This window comes from Numida meleagris, chromosome 13 (genome assembly GCF_002078875.1).
Source record: "Numida meleagris isolate 19003 breed g44 Domestic line chromosome 13, NumMel1.0, whole genome shotgun sequence".
Lineage (NCBI taxonomy): Eukaryota > Metazoa > Chordata > Aves > Galliformes > Numididae > Numida > Numida meleagris.
The window spans coordinates 4137662-4156212 of NC_034421.1; the positions used below are offsets into that span (position 1 = coordinate 4137662).

At 47.1% G+C, this 18551-nt stretch overlaps 1 protein-coding gene across 1 annotated transcript; it reads right to left on the minus strand.

Annotated features, from left to right (window-relative positions):
- On the minus strand, positions 8062–18259 carry LOC110406034 (cytochrome P450 3A9-like). The gene is made up of 13 exons (XM_021412016.1): positions 18057–18259; positions 15404–15497; positions 15039–15091; positions 13851–13950; positions 13244–13357; positions 12900–12988; positions 12007–12155; positions 11394–11521; positions 10616–10700; positions 10113–10273; positions 9450–9676; positions 8836–8998; positions 8062–8687 (listed from the first exon to the last, which is right to left on the minus strand). Exons 1-13 carry the CDS (start codon positions 18125–18127, stop codon positions 8595–8597), a joined length of 1527 nt encoding a protein of 508 aa, XP_021267691.1. The 5' UTR covers positions 18128–18259; the 3' UTR covers positions 8062–8594.

Sequence of the window (18551 nt, forward strand, 5' to 3'; positions counted from 1 at the left end):
GCAGCCAGTGGCACTGGGGAATGGGAACAGGCTGATTGCTGCGCTGTGCTGCGGGCACTGCACCAACACACTGGTCCTGGCCAGGTTGCTGCCTTTCTGCTCCAGTTATTGCTGCGGTGTAGATGGCACAGCCACGTTCAGGGGAGGTGAAAGGACAACATGTTGGATGTTCTTGTTTCACCATCTTGAATTTTCCCCTGTCTCTCACATCCTGTGCCTTTGGAGCAGTTGCCAAACCGCTGCTCTGCTCCGGCCCTTCCCACCTGCTCACTACGAAACCCAAATTTCATCTTCCTAGGATGGGTCCCACTCCACCCACTGCTGAACTGAGAGCAGTGAGAGAAGGCAGGGAGTGGGTGGCCACAGGATTTGGGCATCAAAACTCCATCCCAGTCACCTAAAAGCTGAAGTGCTACTGAAAGAAATAATAATACGTATTTTTTCCTCTTGGCACTAAGTGGAAAAAAGGACAAAACCACCTCACAATTAACTAGTTGTTTGTTACGCTGACAAATGGCTTTCTGGGGTTCCTTAGTCTCAGTGCTCATTTTGAATTATCGGTTCCTTACCCAGGCTGTCAGATCCAAACGCTCTGCGGACGAGCTGTAGAATATATCACACTGATTCAATATTTATGCTCTGCAATGGGCCTGACTCCTACCCGCGCGCCAAACTTACAGACAATCCAACCCCAGCCAGACAGGCCCTCAACAGTCATGTCTTAATGAAAATTTTCTCCAGCTGAGGGTGGAGGAGGGTCATCCTCAGCACAGCCTGGGGGGAAATTTCCAGCATCAAGCTTCTCAGTTCTGACCAGCCTCACCTGAGCCTCCTGCCCACACCCATGGGCCCGGAGACCATTTGAGATCAGTTTGGTGCTGTCCTTCCTTCCTTAGTCTGTGCTGGAGGAGCACAGGTCTCCAGCTGAGCATATCCATGCTGCGTGTCCATGAGGAGCCATCTGAACGAGGTGGTCCTTCTGCTAACAAGGTAAGGTTTCTTGTTGCTTCCGGATTAAAACTGATGGGTTTGTAACCTAGGCTGTGGTTTACATCGTATTTCTCTAGCCCACTGTGTTGCATGAATCCGAGCTTTGTGCAGGGCTGCGCCTGCATCAGACACCTGACTCCTGTTGGTTCTGATGCTTTGGGCCATGAACCAGCACAGAACCTCGCTGCCTGCAGGCAGGGCCCCAGGGAGCAGCAGAGCTCTGTGCTCGCACGCAGAAGTTCATCCTTTCCTATTTACTTCTGAACATATTTCATTACAATGCACTTGTGATGCTTTAGGGCTGGAAACACCAGGAATATAAATCAGACTTTGTCGTTGGCAGGCATCGGAGTTATGCCTGCACAGACATTTTTTTTCACTTGTTAAAATATCACACATTTATTTCTGAATCTTGTCCATTATCAGAAGCTTGTTACTTTAATAACTTGCTCCTTTCTGTTTCTTCTTAATAACTTTACACTGTTGAAATACTGTGTTTAGTTCTTGACTTCTGATTGGAAGTCCCAGCCTGCGTGCTCTCTGTGCTCTGGCTGGCAGTCTGGTCACCTGCAGTGCCCTGGGCTTTGCCTTCTTTGCTGGTCGTGGTGGTGTTGGTGATGGAGCCCTGAAAGCCACTTCTCTGCCTCCTTCACAACTAGTGTGAGAGCCGGGCTCACTATTCCCCTTGGGAGGGCTATCAGTGATGGCAAAGCTGCCCATCTGCTGGGGGAAAAGCTGTCCCACCTGCACAGCAAGCCCCATCCCAGAAAGCAGAGCAGGCTGACTGCAGCCAGAAAGCACAGAGGGAAAAGAACCCATTGCACTGAGCAACAACCACTGCTGACGATGGAAGGGGGGAATTGAAAGGCAGCTCCTCGCCCGAGTTTTCAGGAATAGCTGCAGGCTCTGGGCTTCATAAACCTTACAGTAAGGCCTGCTTGATCAGATATGAAAAATAGATTGGATGTTTTTTTCTATAAGCTTCATTTATACTCATCAGAGTGCTACAAGTAATAATACCAGGAAATAGATTCGCGGGCAGAAGTATGATTTTTAAGTTAACGATGTTCATTTAATTTCAACTCTTGTCTCCTCCATGTGCCTCCTCCTAATGCTCTAAATAGCTCTTCTGCCTCTTTGATGTTTACACCCTTCAAATGCATAAAGACAGTTCTCTACAATTCCTCATTTTGCCAAGCAATACATACTTAGTGCTTTTCATCTCTCTCCATAAATCAATCCCTTTCCTCCAACAGGAGCTAGAATAGGATTTTTTTTTTCTTTCCTTATTAGATTTGTACTGAGAATTTCTTTTCAGAAACAGATAAATGATACAAGGCTTTTTCATGACAAAGCATCCTATCATACATTATTAGCAAACACTTCCACAGTGTAACAGGAGTAAAAATAGAAGTGGGCTATAAAAAAGGATGTATAGCGGGATGGCATCTAATCTCACAGCATGACACTAAAAGTAGAGCAGCTCCTTCGCATTTCTCTGCAAATCTTCAAGGAAAAAATCCGGGAGCCCTGAGGAACGCTTAGCATCTTTTACTGAAGGATCCCGTGAAATTCTGTGCGATCTTTGACATTGAGTTAATGAATTTTCTCCTTCTTCCCAACGCCCACCGATTGCTCGCGGTGTGTGTGAAGCTGCAGCCCCTTCCAGGCGGCACAAAGCCTTTTGCAGGAAACTAATCCAGGAACTACCCGAGCTACAAAGTTTCCAATCCCGCTTATCTCAAAAATAAGCATTTTTTTTAATTGCTGATTTCCAGCGGATGTTGTCAAATACAGATATGTATTTGACAGACTTGCATGTATTATACAGACTTGCTGGCAAGTCTGCCCAGCAGCTCCTGCCCTGGGGCACAGACCTCTGAACGAAACCGATATCTGAAACTTCCAGCAAAGTGCCAAAGATTTCTCTAGAACTGCTGCCAACAGAAAAACCTGCACAAACCAATGTGGTCTTGCAATAAACCAAAGCAATGTCAGGAGCTGCAGTGCACTGGGTATTGTGACCATGCATGCTAATGTTGTCTCATTCTGGCTGTTCCTAGACCTGGGCTAGCACAGCAGTGGGCACCTCCCTGCGATGGTTTCATGTTGGATGCCATTGGCAACATTGCAGATTTTTCTGCTGGAGCAGAAGGTTCCCCTCTGCCAGCCAAAACTTGAAAGGCACGCTTCTTAAACTCAGTTTAATATTTCAGAGATGTATAGCCCTCTTTTGGCCTCTTTCAACTGTCTTCCTGAAATGTGCCTGAGTATCAGCCTCCCTCCCTGGGGAGGCCAAGAGCTGCTTGGCTCTGCCACCCCTCCTAGAGGAGATTTCTGAATGCTGCTGTCACGCAGACATTCAGCACAGCAAGAACATGATGGCTGGGGACTGATGGGAGGAAGGCTCCTTCAGTTCAGGTTATGGGTCAGTGGGGAGCCCGAACTGCCCAGCTCACCTGCAAACAAAACCGAGACAGCATTTTCAGTACTTGTTGAGAAGCAGGTGTGGACCTTGGTGCAGAGCAGGTAACACACTGTGCTGCGGTCCCAGCATTGAGCTCCTCACCCAAACAGTGAGTAGTGCTGCTCTCCTACTTGTGGCCGAGCAGCAGATGCGCTCCTCATACCTTAGGCAACTTCTCAGACTCTTTGCATTTTGCATCTCCGGAAAGTTTCTCTCCCAGGACAGATTTGACCACAGATGTACCAGCCTGCCTGCAGGCCCTTGGCAGCCAGGCGCTGCTTGCTGTCCCCCCCTGGCCCTGGCTGCACTGTGCCTTGTGCTCAGCTTTGACCATGCCAGGGGCTGTGCTTGCACCTTCCCGGGTGGGCATCAAACCTGGCTTTGGAGAGCCTCCTCAGAGCCAAAAACTCTCTGCCCTTCTCACCAGCTGTACGGGCTTGTCCTTGGATCTCCTGCGTGATCTGACATGTGCATGTAGGTGTGTTTATATTTGCACTCACACGTGTGTATGTGTATAAATATATATACACACCCATGCTTGCTAAGACTGCACAAGCTGTCTGTATTTGCAACACATTCTGTTTCTTAGGGCAACATTTAGACTGTGAACTCCCTGAAGAAAAGCCTATCTCTTGCCGAGTGTTTCCAGCACGCCTAACCCTCCTGGGCTTTCATTTCCCAACTGGCTTTTAACGTAATGTAAAGAACAGAAATAATATCTTCCATTAAAACTTTATTAGGTAGCTCTTCCGCTTAAGAGAGCCGCTTCACTTATTCCCAGCCAAATGAATCCTGGAGACCAAAAGGATTTGGGAGGAGGAGGGGGCAATAGGGAGAGATCTGAAAGCACTGGGGACCTGCCTGGGAGGATGCTCACGGTGCGGGATCTTGGGCCAGAGCTGGGTGTGGTGGGACCGCCACGTGGGATGTGTGGGAGCACAGCAGCCAGCCTGGGCAGCGCTCTTCATTTCTTGGCCCCTGTTTTTGTATCCTGCTGATTGATGTTGAAATTTGTTGTAATTATTGGGAGCATCAGCCATCTGCTCGCTTCTGCTGGTGTTGTTAGGGCTGCTGGCGGGCTGAGCAATGCGATCCACAGCAGAGAGAGGTGAGTGGCAGCAGCTGACCTTCTTGGGAGCATCCGTATCACTCCTTACCCTCCCTCTGGCTTTTGCTGTGACCTTTGGCTACGGATCAATCTCAGATTAATGTTTGTTAACAATAAGTGCCTTAAAATTAGGATACAAGCGGGCAAGTTCTGAAAAGGTTAGATAAGGCTGGGGCAAGTTAATGCAAGCCCATGCTCTGTGTACCGGAGGTTGGTCCGTGTGATCTATTTTCCAGTGGTGTTTTCCAGCCCTATTGCCTTTGATTCTGGAGCACAAATAGGAGGACAGCCCTGGGACGGTGGAGGCTGGTAGAGCTGTGCCGTGAAGGTGTAAAGCTGCTTCAGTGCCCCAACAATCCAGGAGAAGTGCAGCAACGCACAGAAACGCTCAGAGCTTTTTCCATATTTTATGTTAATCATTAGGGTAGAGCTGAAATTAGCTTTAATTGATATTAAGAGCTGAAAAAATGAATCCTCTGGAGAATGAGTCTCTTTAACCTTTAATGATGCAGTAAATAAAACATCCTGTCAACATTTGTGCCATAGTAAGGGTTTTCAAAATTCCATATCTGTATGGTGAGGAATTCAATACACCTAATTCTCTCCATTACCACAGATGAAGGTGATGTCAGAGGATAAATTCAGCTGCAGATTTTCCACGTTTCCAAACTATCTGTCATACCTGGTAATTCCCCACGCCGGCTTCTTCTTGCTAATAGGAAGACAGAAGGGAGGAAGGAAGGTCTGTGACAACCAGGCGTGTTCTACGTGTCAGCTTTTTCCTTTGTGCGCCTTCTAGCATGTAGGCGTCTGATGGCAGAGTATCAATAGAGGATGTATTGAATCATCAGCAGAGGGGAGAAAAAGGAGCAACGTTGCCTATTCCTCCTTTTGGGTGAAATATGTCTGAAAATGTTTCATTTTTCACTTTAAAGGCAAGATGGAATTGCAAAAGACTTCAATGCTTTAGGGACAGTTAGTTTGGTAACAGCCAGGCCATTCTTCTCTCTGTCAGGGCTTGGGCAGGTTTTGAAATGCCAGTGGTAAGGCACGAGAAATGCTCCTTTGTTGTAAGCGGGAAATTTTCATTCAAAAGCTTTTCATACAATCCATTTGATCACCGCAATCAACTGGAATTATTACATCATTTAGGCAAGTTACTGTAGCATTAATGGTTGCTCTGTTGTAGTTAACTGAGAGAAGGAAACAAATCTCCCCCTTAGAACCATTTTTGTCTTTCATCAGAACTGATGCAATAACAGTTCCCGTGTCGTGGGGTATATATCTCCCTGGGAAAGTTCCCAGCACGCCTTCAGAAGGACGGCGAGTGCAGTCATGCATACTTATAGAAGCCTTCCTGAGAGATGGACCAACACCTCCTGTTTTTTCAGGGCGCCATTTCTTTATCCTTTCACTGCTGCTGCCCTTTGACAATGATTTGCCTGCTTGAAAAAACTGTGTGAAAAGCTTATTTGTAATATGTTGTTGCACGGCTCTTTTTCATTCTTTTCTCACTTCTTGGTTGGAATTCAGAAGGATTTAGGGGTGGAAGGGAACAGAGCTAACCCAAATTAACTTCCATGTTGAGCTGTTAGGAAGCTTTTCCATCTGACACAAAGACCAGCTGTACTGGGACAGCACCGTGTGCCACAGCTGCCAACACAGGAAAAATCAACAAGGAGTAGATATGATAGTACCTAGAACAGTAGAAATGATATTTATCATTTATCAGTAAAAATCCTCAGAAGTAGAGCTCACTGGGATCTTTGGTTTAAACAACAGCACCTCTGGTTTTAAGAGGAAACAGCCAAAAGGGTGGAAGCCAATGCGATGGCTGCACAGCTCACAGCACAGGCAGGCTGCTGGCCTGTCCCCCGCTGAGGCATGGCCATGGGTGGCAATGGGAAGGATGGAGGCAGCCCATGTAGGCAAAGCCATTTCATGGAGGTAAGGCACAGAGAATCTAATTTCCTTCTGGAAGACTCACCCCATGATTTTGTTGCCCATCATGTATGGGCTGTTATGATAGTCCTGGTAGGTTGTAATGGGCTGAAGCCAGACTATTAGTCACGTTTTTCACACTTGGAAGAATGATGCATATGACTACACCTGTGATTTCCCTGTACTGGGCAGGAACTGCATTGGGGTACAGTTGGCTTACCCTCTTCTTGCTCCAAGCACCAGACATGCGAGCTTCATCTGGTCCATGAGACACTAAAATGGCTTTCCTCTGTCTCAAAGCAGCTGTTTGGCCTATGCATGACCTGCTGCTTTCATGGCAGCTTCCACTTTCCTTCCTCCTCACTGAGTCTGGAGTTGCTTTAACCTACCACTACTTTCCTCTGTTTTTGGTTGTTTTTTTTTTAAAGACTTTTAACCATCCTGTTAGCACAGGGACGTTGCACTCTCCCATCAGTGCTGGCTGCTGCAGGACCAGCTCTTTCATCAGAGGCTTTTAGCCCCTGCTAAGAGATGAGCAACACTTTAAACTGAGCACAGCCCTACTGGCAGCACTTCCAACCACGCCTTTCTGTGTACATAGCAAAACCCAAACAATTTTTCACAGATGATGCATCAGAAGGGAGCACTCTAATTGTTTTATCTGCCTTTTGGGACAGCACAAGCTGCTAACTCTTGAATTAAAGCCTGGAGAACATTACTGTGTCTTCCCGAAGAACTGATGGCTTTGGTTAAAGGATTTCCAGTGATCAAGAGCCCACCAAGCTGTTGGCTGTCTGCTCCCAAACAGTTAATTGCTGTCACCATTAAAAGGATGTTAATTCTTGAATAAATCTGTACTATGTTGGATTGTAGCATTTGGATCTGCTGCAGTTCAGTCTGCCGGAGACTAAAGATAAAAGCATGTGGGCATGAGAGGGAATTATAGACCATAATAAGTGGATTGGAAAACATGCCTTGGAGCAAAGGATGCAAGGAGAAAGCAAAGGGGTAACTTCAGCTATTTGCATATCTTCCACAGACCCTTCCCATTTGACCAGTTCCTGCTTGGTCTGTTGGTATCACAGCCAGCACAGTACACCAGGGCTAAATAACATGTGAAATTTGGGTCCAGGAGAACCTCTCACCTGGCTTTTGATATTTAGTCCCAGTTTGTATGGTCTGGAATGATCTAAGTTTGCTCACACCGGGCTGAGCTCCCATGATGAGCAATGCAAGGCAGCAGGTATGAGCCGTGCCCAGGAGCAGGGGTCCTCCTGCAGCGCTGTCCCCATCTCCCAGGTCTGCAGTCTGTCCTCTGTGGCTCCAGCACGGCTGAGGTCTGGGCAGTACTGAACTGGAGGCAACCTCTTAATCAGATGGAGAGGTGGGAGTTGGAGTGTTTGTAAAATACTGTACAAATGGGAGGGCTTGATCGCATTAAATGAAGGATCAGATTCATTAAATTAAGTGGAAAGCAATGTACATGGGTAATTTCAAGGGCTGAGGCTGAATACGGTTTTTAAATAGGAAGTGATCAGCCGCTATACACAACACAGAGCAGCTCTCAAACATTTTTAATGACAGTATTTGTACACACTTTAGTTTAATTAACACATGGCACAAGAGAGGATTGGTAACTAGGATATAGTCTCACGCCAGTCGGCTCAATTAGAACACAGAAAATTTCAAGCACCAGTACACTGAGACGAAAGTCACCCGTCCCTGCCTAGCGAGGTCCAGTGATGTGCGTTTCCATCACACCTTGTTTCTCTTGGATGCAACAATAATTCCTTCTTTCCAGATGGAGAAGTCCCCTTAGAAGGGAGTGGATGATCAGCTTCTCATTTGGATTTATTTCTCAATTTCTGCAATCAAATGAAGGGGGCTGTGTATTGTCACTGCCCCGTGATCCATGTTACATTTCTGACAGCTGTGTTATTTGGTAAATATGTAGTAATTGCTTCCAGAATTAGCTAAAGTTGCACTTCTGTGCCTGTACATGCATGAGAGTTTTCCTGCAGTGTGTGACCCCTTTGTTAGCATAGGGCTCCTCAGACACCAGAGAATTGCAGCAGACACAGCTGGGTTCTACGCCTTGGCAGTGTTGGTCCGAGGGACTAACTTGAGAACGACGGGCTTCTCCGGTGTCAAGAGTCCCTGCGAGAGCAGCTTGAGAGGGATCTGCAGCAGGGAGAGGGAAAAAGAGCACTTGAAGGTAGGGAAATGAAACGAGTAGAAATTTAAGGAAGGAATCTCAGCCATTAATTGGGTACCACTTGATCCATGGGGTTATATTGTGCTGGTATGAGATCACCTCTTTGTTCCTCACCTGAGTTTCTTTGCAGACCTGGAAGGTGAAGTGTTGCAATATGGCAGTGATGGCCACTTTCAGAGTCAGGAGAGCAAATCGCATCCCAATGCAGTTCCTGGGCCCCGCTCCGAAAGGCAGGTATGTGTATGGGTCTATGTTGTCTTTGTTTTCCTTACTGAACCTGGATAACGACACATGCTGGGGATAAGATGAAGGCAGCAAGAAAGCAAAAACATAAGGCTTTTTATTTATTTGGAGATCTCTCGTTGGTGCCCTACACAAACTCGCTCATTTTTATGCTACTGTGTCTCAGCAATGAAGGTGCACAAAGATGGACTCGTAGCTATCTACACATGTTCCTTCAGCAAACCTAAAGACCCTATACAGGACCTTATGAGGTGTCAGTATTATTCTCCCAATGAGATTACACCGCTTGAAACCCCGCTTTAACTGCAAAGCTCATTTTCTTCTTAAAATGACATTCCCGTGAGCCTGCAATTTCTCTTTTGTATCGTTAGTGAAAAGATAGGAAGAACACCATTAGGAAGCTAATCAGATTAATACTTAATTACTATGTGAGGAAAAAGCAGCAGGATCTCTCTTCTTTCATTACACGTTTTGCACTTTTGTACCTTTCTGGTCTGAACTCCTCTGGGTTTGGCCAGTACTCGGGGTCGCGGTGCAGGATGTAAGGTGGGATGATAACAATGGTTCCCTTTGGAATGGTCACCCCATTTATTTCCACATCTTTCTTGCAGGTTCTCTCAAGCCGTCCTCCAAGGGGATAGAGCCGGAGGGTTTCATTCACGGCCATGTCAAGGTAATCCAACTGCATTATTGCTTCGTATGTGAGAGGAGCCTGCGAACAACGGGAGAAAGGTGATCAGGTATGTTGGCATGAGGACTGGATTTTCCTAAAATGAGTGCTGGAACCAGTGTCCCCATCCCCTTCTGCCCCAGCTATGTCTCAAACTAGTTGAAGAACAAAATGCAAAGTAGAAATTGCATTGTTGGTTTAATTTTCTATCCTTGAGTGGATAGGAAATGCCTATCAATTCACATCCATGTGTTTGTGGGTGCAGAGTATGGCAAACAGGTTTGTGCAAGGCACTGGTCTTTAAGGTTTCAGCTGCCAGAAAAAAATCACTCCAGGTCTGAGTTGTCTATGTGCGCCTTGGAGATCTAGGAATATCCCAGAGAAGGATGTTTAGGAGATAAAGGGTTATCATTGTCCTGTCTGAGTCAGGAGGACAGCAGGAACAGAGGGTTTCAGCCATCATTTGGCATCCCCTTACCTTGTTGGGTAGAACAGTATCGATTTCATTCACCACCTTCTGCTGTACGTCGGGATGCAAGGCCAGCTGGTAAGCCAGGTAACAGAGTGTGTTACTGGTGGGCTCATACCCAGCAAAAATGAAGATGAATGCTTGTGACAGGACCTCTATGTCAGTCAGGGCTGGAGGAGAAAGGATGTGGAGAGATGAGAAAAGTGGCGCTGGTGGTCCCGGAGAGGAACAAGGAGCAATGGGTGGGCTTGGGGCAGGTTTGTTATGGTTTTCTAGTCACAGATGTGTAGCTACTCCATGTGGAATGATTCATTTGATGAGAGGAGCTGGATAATATCCTGGGCAAAAATGATTGCCTCCCTGCCAAGGGACCTTCTGGTGCTGGCAACAGGGGACAGACTCCAGCCTGGAGCTGGGCAGCAGGGATCCTTGGAGCCTTTCTCTGGGAAACAGCTGCTCATGTTCTCCTTTCTCCCACAAGCCCTGCTCCCCCAGTATGTGGACATTGTTACCTTTATGTGAGTTCTTTGCATCACTGCTCCCGTTGATGTCTGATTTCTGGGATTCGATCATCATCTGCAGAAAATCTACTCTGCCCTGCAAAGAGGAGCAGAATTTGTTTGGTGACAGGTCCATGGGGAGGGCTCAGGCATAGCCCTCATAGCCCGGGCACTGCTTTAAAACTGCAAGTGTCTCCACAATGCATGCAGCTTCCTTGTTGTAAAACACAGCCCTTGTATTTTATTTCAGAACCAATCTACCCTTCTCATGAAGGCACTGGGTAGGAAAGCAGTGTCTCAAAAGGAATTTCAGAAAAGAGATCCAAACTTCTAAAAGGGAGAAAATTGCTGGGACATGTTTTCCGTATTTGAAAAGCGAGAGGGGAGGGCACAGTCCCAAGAGGCAGCGCTGCTGTCCGGTGCCCCTGTGCTGCCTACTCTGCTCTCTTATCCCCTTCCTAATCTTCAAAGAAGACAAGTGGCTTAGTCTGCTGTTTTATCACAAGTTTTCTGAACTCAAGCTTAATCCCATTCCACCTTTATCTGGATTCCGCCTCAGATCACAGATATACAAAGTCCACTGTGCTTCTCTGCCAGCCCTGTTCAAATGAGACCTTTCCCAAGGCATTAAAAGTGTGTTTACAATTTAGTAGCTCTGGAATCAGTGCTGAGTTAGTAGACTTTGGCTTCATCTTTGGTATCATCACCCTTAAGCGATGATATTTCACATGAACATAGTGAGAAGAGGGAATCTACTGCCACCACTGATAACAGGTTCATGCCTTCTTACCTTGTAAGTCTCCTTTTCACGATCCTTCTTAATTTTGTCGATAGACCTCATGAAGAAATCTACAGCATCACTGGGAAAAAAGCTGAAGTTCATCTTGGCCATAAGAGGGGTAAGGAATGGACATACAACTGAAAAACAAATTGAGAATGGAATTGCATAATGTAAACAAGCCCTACCTCATATAAGATAAACTACAGATGTTACTGAGGAAGTAGCCATGTTAATGACAAATTATTTCCCTTCTTTTCTTTTTGTGCCTGAGCTTTGTTTTTAACCCCTGGGATAGCTTATCTTCACCCAGCCCCCTCCCATCTTCTTGTGAACTGGGCATATCTGAGCTAGGTATAATCTTTGCTTTAAGAGATGAACAAAGAATGTGCCACCTTGTACTATGGCACCTGTCACCATAAATTATCTTGCCCATCTCCTTCCTGGAGTTGTAGTGTGGAGCTAACAGTGAGGAAACAACAAGGCAAGAGCCATTAGGTCTTCTGTGTTAGCTAGTGATGTTATCTAAGCAACTGCTGGTTACTGAATATATAGTATGCGCCGGTGTCTGGTATGCTTGCTAAGCTCAGCACCTGAATTAAGTTTTCTACAGAAAGTCATTTACATGCTAAGATGAAGATTGGATCAAAAAAGTCAAACTTGGTCAGCTTCTGCATCTCTCTGACAAAGGGGTCTTTGGGGTTGTTCATGGAGTCGATGTTCACACCGAAGGAAGTGCTGGTGACCACATCCATGCTGTAGCTTCCAAAGAAGCTGAGAAAAGACGGAAAGGACACTGTGGTTAAATATTTGATGTGAACATATTTTTCCTTGCGCCTATGCCACATTCCAACATAAATTCTTGCTAAGACCTCCTGTGTTGAGAAGGAAGTTGGACGTTTGGCAACTGGGAGGCACGTAGGGTGAAAAAGGATGGGTTTTCAGAAAATGGTTTGGTTTCAAGCCTGTGTGCATTTGAAATGGGACTTTCTGGGGATGTTGAACGGCACATGGCTACATGAACAGGTTAGTGCGAGGATGCTGCAGGGCTCTCAAGAATCTTATCTTCTTGGGAAGGGGTTGTAGCAGCTGGCTTCAAACCTGCCATGGAATTGGTCCTGTTGACCTGGTGCAGCCCTGTGCTGCGTGTGGGGCTTGGAGTCCCGTGGTAGCCCCAGCATTCTGCAGAGCCCAAAAACAGTGCATAGATCCTGTGTACACATGGGGGAAAGTATGTTTTCCTGTGGAATTATTCATCGTGGACCTTTGTGCACACAGGGCGAGGCCGGAGCATTTTTCCCCCATCTAATTCTCTGTAGAAGGCTCTCTGTGGGTTTCTGCCTTTAGGAATTTTCCAACATCCCACTTCCGTTTTCCCCTTAGCAGTCCCAGCCAGCCCTGCACCTCGTGTCAGAGGGCGGGTTTGCTAGCAAGCAATCTGTGTTCTGGTAACGGAAGAACCCCAGCACTTGCTACCAAGCCTTGCTGCTTAGCCTGCTGCTCCCAGCAGCTACTTACTCCTTCACAGGGATACAGCTGTCCTTTTCCACTCTTTTTTGAACATTTTTCACCAGCATTTCCCCAAAGTGCTTCACTGTAGGAAACATCTGTAACAGAAACCAGAGATGGATGCTACTGTACGTTTTACTCCTTGAAGGCAGGCTTACAGAGGCTGCAGGGATTTTCAGGAATATTCGCAAATACGATTTCTCTGCTATGTTTTTATTTCATGTCTGTGTTCTCCTTTTTACATTAGGCATAAATTAAACAGGCCAAAGAAGTCAGACCCCTGTGACTATCTCAACCTGAAAACAGCCTCCTGACTTTCTGATTTAGCGTGCGCTCCACCCTCTGTGTTTTACCTCCTTTAGCTTCCCACTGGTGAAGGTTGGAGAGAGCACGGTACGGAGCCTTTTCCACTGATCGTCTTCGGCTAATGAGATAGCGTTTCTCAGCACCCCTGCTAGATCTGTGCGCTGGAGGGAAGAATGAGAGGTGTTAACCCCAGGAAAGTTTGCAGATTCCTTGCAGGAATGGGGATGTATACACACCATGCATGCGTATACATCATGCACTTCGTGCAGTAAGCCAGTTCAAGTGCCATCTCCATACACAGTATAAGTAACCAAAAGTGCCCAGTGCCTGGGTGCATGTATGCGCCCACAAGTGGCAGTGTTGCCCAGAGCCTGCACCCCAGCTGGGTTCACACAGTCTCTCAAATTCATCCTCCGTGTGTCTGCATATACAGAGAAGAGGGGTGAGCAGTATTTGGAGCGCTGGCATGCAGCCTGGCTTTGCAGTCCCCAGGCTCTGAGGCAGGGGAACAGTGACATACAGTGGCCGCTTACAGTAATCCCTACAGTGCAGTCGCAGCCCCTCTGGGAAGCCCTGCTGCACGCTCAGTGTGATTTTCTGCTCCTGCACTTTGTTTTCTGGGCTGCGTGGGACATGGCAGCACTGCCCTCTTACCCTGCGGTTGGTGAAGGTGGAGTAGCACTCTTTCACCAGCACGGTTTTGATGATCTGGGGGTCCATGACAACCACAGCAGGCTGCCTGCCATCGTAAATCCTGGTGGGGGAAGAGAGGAGAGAGGTGAACAACCCCAAATAGTTGAGCTGCGGGGCTTGGCCGATGCCTGTGAAAGAAAATGTGTTAAGCAAACCCTCATCCATCACTAGCCTCACTGTTCTGCGGATGCCAAAGTGCAGAAATATAGAAATTGGAGATGGAAGGGGACTCTCAGGCCATCTCCCATCTGTTTTTGTAAATGACAAAGGGGTCTTAGCCCCTTCCAGATTCACTGGGAAATGAGCAGGGTTCAGTACCTCAAAGGACTGGATACTAAATGAAGCAAGTGTCTTTGCTTTCTCCCTGGGTTCTCTGTGTTTTTCCAGATGCTTAAACACATTACAGTATTAGAAGGAAACTTGTTCGAACCCTTCCAGTCTTATGAATTTGGTGTCTGGAGACTTGGTCTCCAGTCTGCCAGCACTGAAATACCCTTGGAGATAAAGCTTGAGCCTTGTTTTTGTCTTTTTAAGCTGCCAGTTCCGAATGCTCTCCTGGAACAGATATAGATCTAAGCAGATTTATGCATCTTCCCCTTTCGTGCCAAGATATCTTTCTCGGACTCAAAGTTGTAAGTTCCTAGAGGGTCCAATGGATGCACTGCAGAGGATATGTATGTTTGCAGCCCAAGCTATGGCAGCAGCTGTAAAAGCCATAGGAGATATCTGCAGGAGAGCAGCGGTAGCTGCTGAAGCTCTCAGGGCTGGGTCAGCAGCACAGGGAAGTGCTGCAGTGGTTTTTCTGTTTGGAACCAGAGGAACTTGAGTTCCCAGTTCTAGGCTCTCCCTTATATAATGAGAGGTGTTGCTATTGATTTTTTTTAGGGGTGAGGACCTTTTGTTATTGGCTTTGGAACAGCCTTCATAGTACAGGTCAAAGCAATTTCCGCATAGAATAACAGTGACACAGCCCTGTGCATGCCATGCTTTAACGTGAGCCCTGTGTGCACCCAACCACTGCTGTGCTCATTGAGCTGGGGCCATCAGGGCTGCAGGGAAAGAGAGCTTTCCGAAGGCATTCTTTTCTCCCTTTTGTATGGATCCTGATTTTAGCTTAAGAAGAGATGGTTGGTTCATACAAATACTCACCCCCAGATTTTCCCGTACTTCTGGAAGCACTCAGTGTCAAACTCTATGAAGCCCTGTGGGAAGCAATTGAAGAATGAACTCAGGGCACAATGGAGGAGATGATGTTGGAGATAGGCGGTTGGGAGGAGTATCTCCAAAATGATGCTGAGGGCTGCCTCCGGTGCTCCCCTCCCCAGAAGCACTGCGGAGGACACATGAAAGTGTACCATGCTTGTGCATGCTCCCAAGCCCTCATCCCGCATGGTCTTTGCACAACCTGTGTGTTGGAGCAGAGCTTGGCGTTTAGAGATAACCTATCATCGTCGTGTATCTGCTCAGCTACAGCTGTAGGCATTTCTCAAGCCAGGAAGGCTGCAGTCACTTACTTTGCGGTATTCCAGGCACGTCCCAAAGAAAGGTAGAGGTCTTGGCCCAGGAATGCCCAGCTTCTTGAACAACCCAAACGGCCACGTTCCATATCTGTGGGGCAGAAAACACAGCAGAGCGCTGCATCGCCATGGCCTTGGGGATATGGCAATGTCCCCTTGGCTCTGCTTAAAGGAGGTTGAATCAGGAGCTGGGTAAAAGCAGCCCAAATGATTATTGCCTGGTAAAATAAGCACAGTAAGGCTCATTGCTGCCATGCATCCTGAGAGATGGTGTGGGGTTAAAGCAGCTGCCTTGTAAGAGCATGGGGGCTCTGGTGGGAACAGGATCTCGATGTGTTTAGCAAAATGCAAAAGAGGAGCTCATTGCCAGCTGAAAGAGAGGCAGAAAAGAAAGCTGGGAGAAGGAACACCAAGCTCACTTGTTTTCAGTGAAGGGGAATCAAAGCCATGCCAGAAGTGATGTCCCAAACAGGGCTTTTGTCAAGCTGCACTTTAATTTCATTTATTGTTCTCCCTCCCCACAGCCCCGCGCTAGCTCAGCGGTGCATCCGGAACTCTCCTCTTGATAGTGTTCTCTTTAGATTTTATTGACGGCTTTGCAGATTTCTTCCCTCTGAAGCACCCTTTTTTGGCAACTGTAAAGTTATTACTTCTACCTCAGGGCCTTCTGTTTCTCAACAAGGGCCTGGGCTGCAGCCCTTTGAAGCTCGTCTTTGGCTGTGTTGAAAGAGCTCTTCAAAATATTTGCTTTTGGTTAGGAGCTGCAGCTCCCCAAGCGAGCAGTTCATTGCAGAAGGGATGTAAAGCTGCAAAGGTTTGGCAGAGGGATGTTATCAGAGATCCTGTTTGGGCCTCGAGATGGAGGCAGCACAGCTGTGCCCTGGGGCAGCTTTGCTGTAAAGCTGGGGAAATAGAGGGGGTTTGATGGAGATTATCACTACAACAAACACGGATGCCCCAAATGCGATGGGTGTCCCCAGCAGAGGTTCTGCTGAAGCACATAGCTGGACCTCATCCCATGGTCCAAACACAGTGGGCAAAAACGAGGGAACGGATGTTTGTCGGCACTCAGCTTGTCAATTTTTAACATTTCTGTCAAATGTTAATTCAATGCAAAACATTAAAATGTTTATGGGTTCTCACTCGTAATGTTCACAGGCAGCTGGGGCTGCGGGAGGAGCAGGGAATGCTGAACTTGGCTGGTTGCAAAGCCCCTCAATGCTATAGGAACATAGGCGAGGCTTAATCTACTTGAAACACAGCCAGGGAAATGCAATCTAATGCTCTTATGGCTAAAATGTGACACAATTTTTGGCAGGCTGAAAAGGGCCGTTCATTAGAAAGCCAGAGAATAATCATTACATCTTCTTACCACGGAAGTGAACCAGAAACGCCCGGTCCCTGCTCATGTGTGAACTGGGACAGCATTTCCCCGGACAGACACGAAGTCTGCAGGCAGCGTCCTGGTGCTGATGGGCACCGAATATCTATTTTAGCTCAGGTATCGGAGCACAGACATCTGGGTTTTGTCCTTTTAGCCACAACAGAATTGCAAATGGCTGCAGGAAGTGGGAGTGTGGCAGCCAGAGGTCCTACACCACCAGAGTTATCGGAATAGGAAGGTTTGGGTCAATAACAAGAGCGGCTGGCTTTTTTTAAGAGTTTGCCCCCAGTGAGTTTGTGAGTGTTCCAAATCACATGAATGGCTTCAAAAACAGGGCCAGAAGTTGCAGAGTTTACTGAACCACCACAGCTGGAGCACTGCCAGGGCAGATAAATGGGTTGTGCTCGTGCGCACCACATTAATCATTAAGGTTTATGGCTAGCAACATGCTGTCTCTGCCTAAGGGCTTGTCAGCGCTATGAAGTTTGTCAGTCCAGTCTTGTAAGCAGGGACTTCCAGGGGAGATGATGTGCATCCCAGCAGAGGAGGATTTTCGGCCGGCCTTGCTGCACTGCAGCAATGAGCAGCACCAGCTGGGTGAACAACAGTATCTTCTTGCTGGCACAGCTGCCTCCACAGGAACTGCCTGATGAGTTTGTCTGGAAAGCCAGGAGCAGGAAACTAAGCTTGCTCTGGGTTTGCTTCCTTCCTCCTGCAAACAGCTGAGGGGGAATAGGTGTGGGTGATGTCCCCATGGGTACATACATGTGAATTTCTGTCCTGTGTCCCTGCGTGTAGCACCTTTGTATTATGAGAGGAGCTGGGTAAGAGCTGGTCCTACAGCTGCTCTACTGGTGCCTTGCTGCTGCTCTTCAACTTTGCAGGTTGTCAGTAGCATCATTTACTGCCTGCTCTCCTCCATAGGACAACCTAGGGGCACAGCCTTCTTCAGGCTGTTTCTGTGGATGATGAGCTACACCAGCAAACACAACCCATGGTAACAAATGCTCAACACCACTATAATTTGATTGTTGCCTTGGCGCTTAGTAAAAACATTGCAAAAGTACCTGCACGCATTCCAAACCTTGGAGTAAGATCACTCATCTGTTTGGTCTTCAAGCTCCCATCCTAGTTTTCAGAACGTTTTAGAGACTGGAAATCACACCTACCTGCTTGCTCTGCCGCTGATGATTTGCATGAGAATGAACAGCAGCAAGAATAGGAAAATGTCACAGGCACAGAACCAATAACGTATATTTTACTCACGTTATCAGGAGGGCTACAAAAATAAGCAAGAGGATCCAGGTTTCAACAGAGAAGAAAGGAAGAAGGTTCATCGTGGCTCTCCTCTAGTTGACTTGGAGTTCTGTCTGTATGTGTCTGTCCATCTGTCCCAGGACTGCAGGACGAGGAGCGTTTTGCGATCAGTAGTATTTGGTGTCCAATCACATGATCTGGGGGCTGGCCTTGTGTCTCAAAGGAGGAGGAGTAAAAAGGCAAAGGTAACAAATACAGTAATCTCAGAACTGTAATCCATGTGATAAACACCTGGTTGACATATCTATGATTCAGATCATTCAAAACATGCATTGCCAAGCACTTCAGCTAATCTATCTGTTGTAATAGTAATAACTGACTTCTTATTGAGTCATGCTCCTGGGCTCCAACACCAAAATAAATACAACCGAGTTACAAAGAAAAGGTAAATCCCAAAGCAGGTTTCAGAGCTGGTTTACAAAAGGCTAAGGGAAGGAAAAGTGA

Coding starts and splice junctions, on each gene's coding strand:
- LOC110406034 (XM_021412016.1), bottom strand. CDS start 18,127: ATGAACCTTCTTCCTTTCTTCTCTGTTGAAACCTGGATCCTCTTGCTT. Junction 13,358..13,850: donor CCACCTTCACCAACCGCAGG/GTAAGAGGGCAG, acceptor TCTTCCCTCCAG/CGCACAGATCTAGCAGGGGT. Junction 10,701..11,393: donor GTGAAAAGGAGACTTACAAG/GTAAGAAGGCAT, acceptor TCCTCTTTGCAG/GGCAGAGTAGATTTTCTGCA.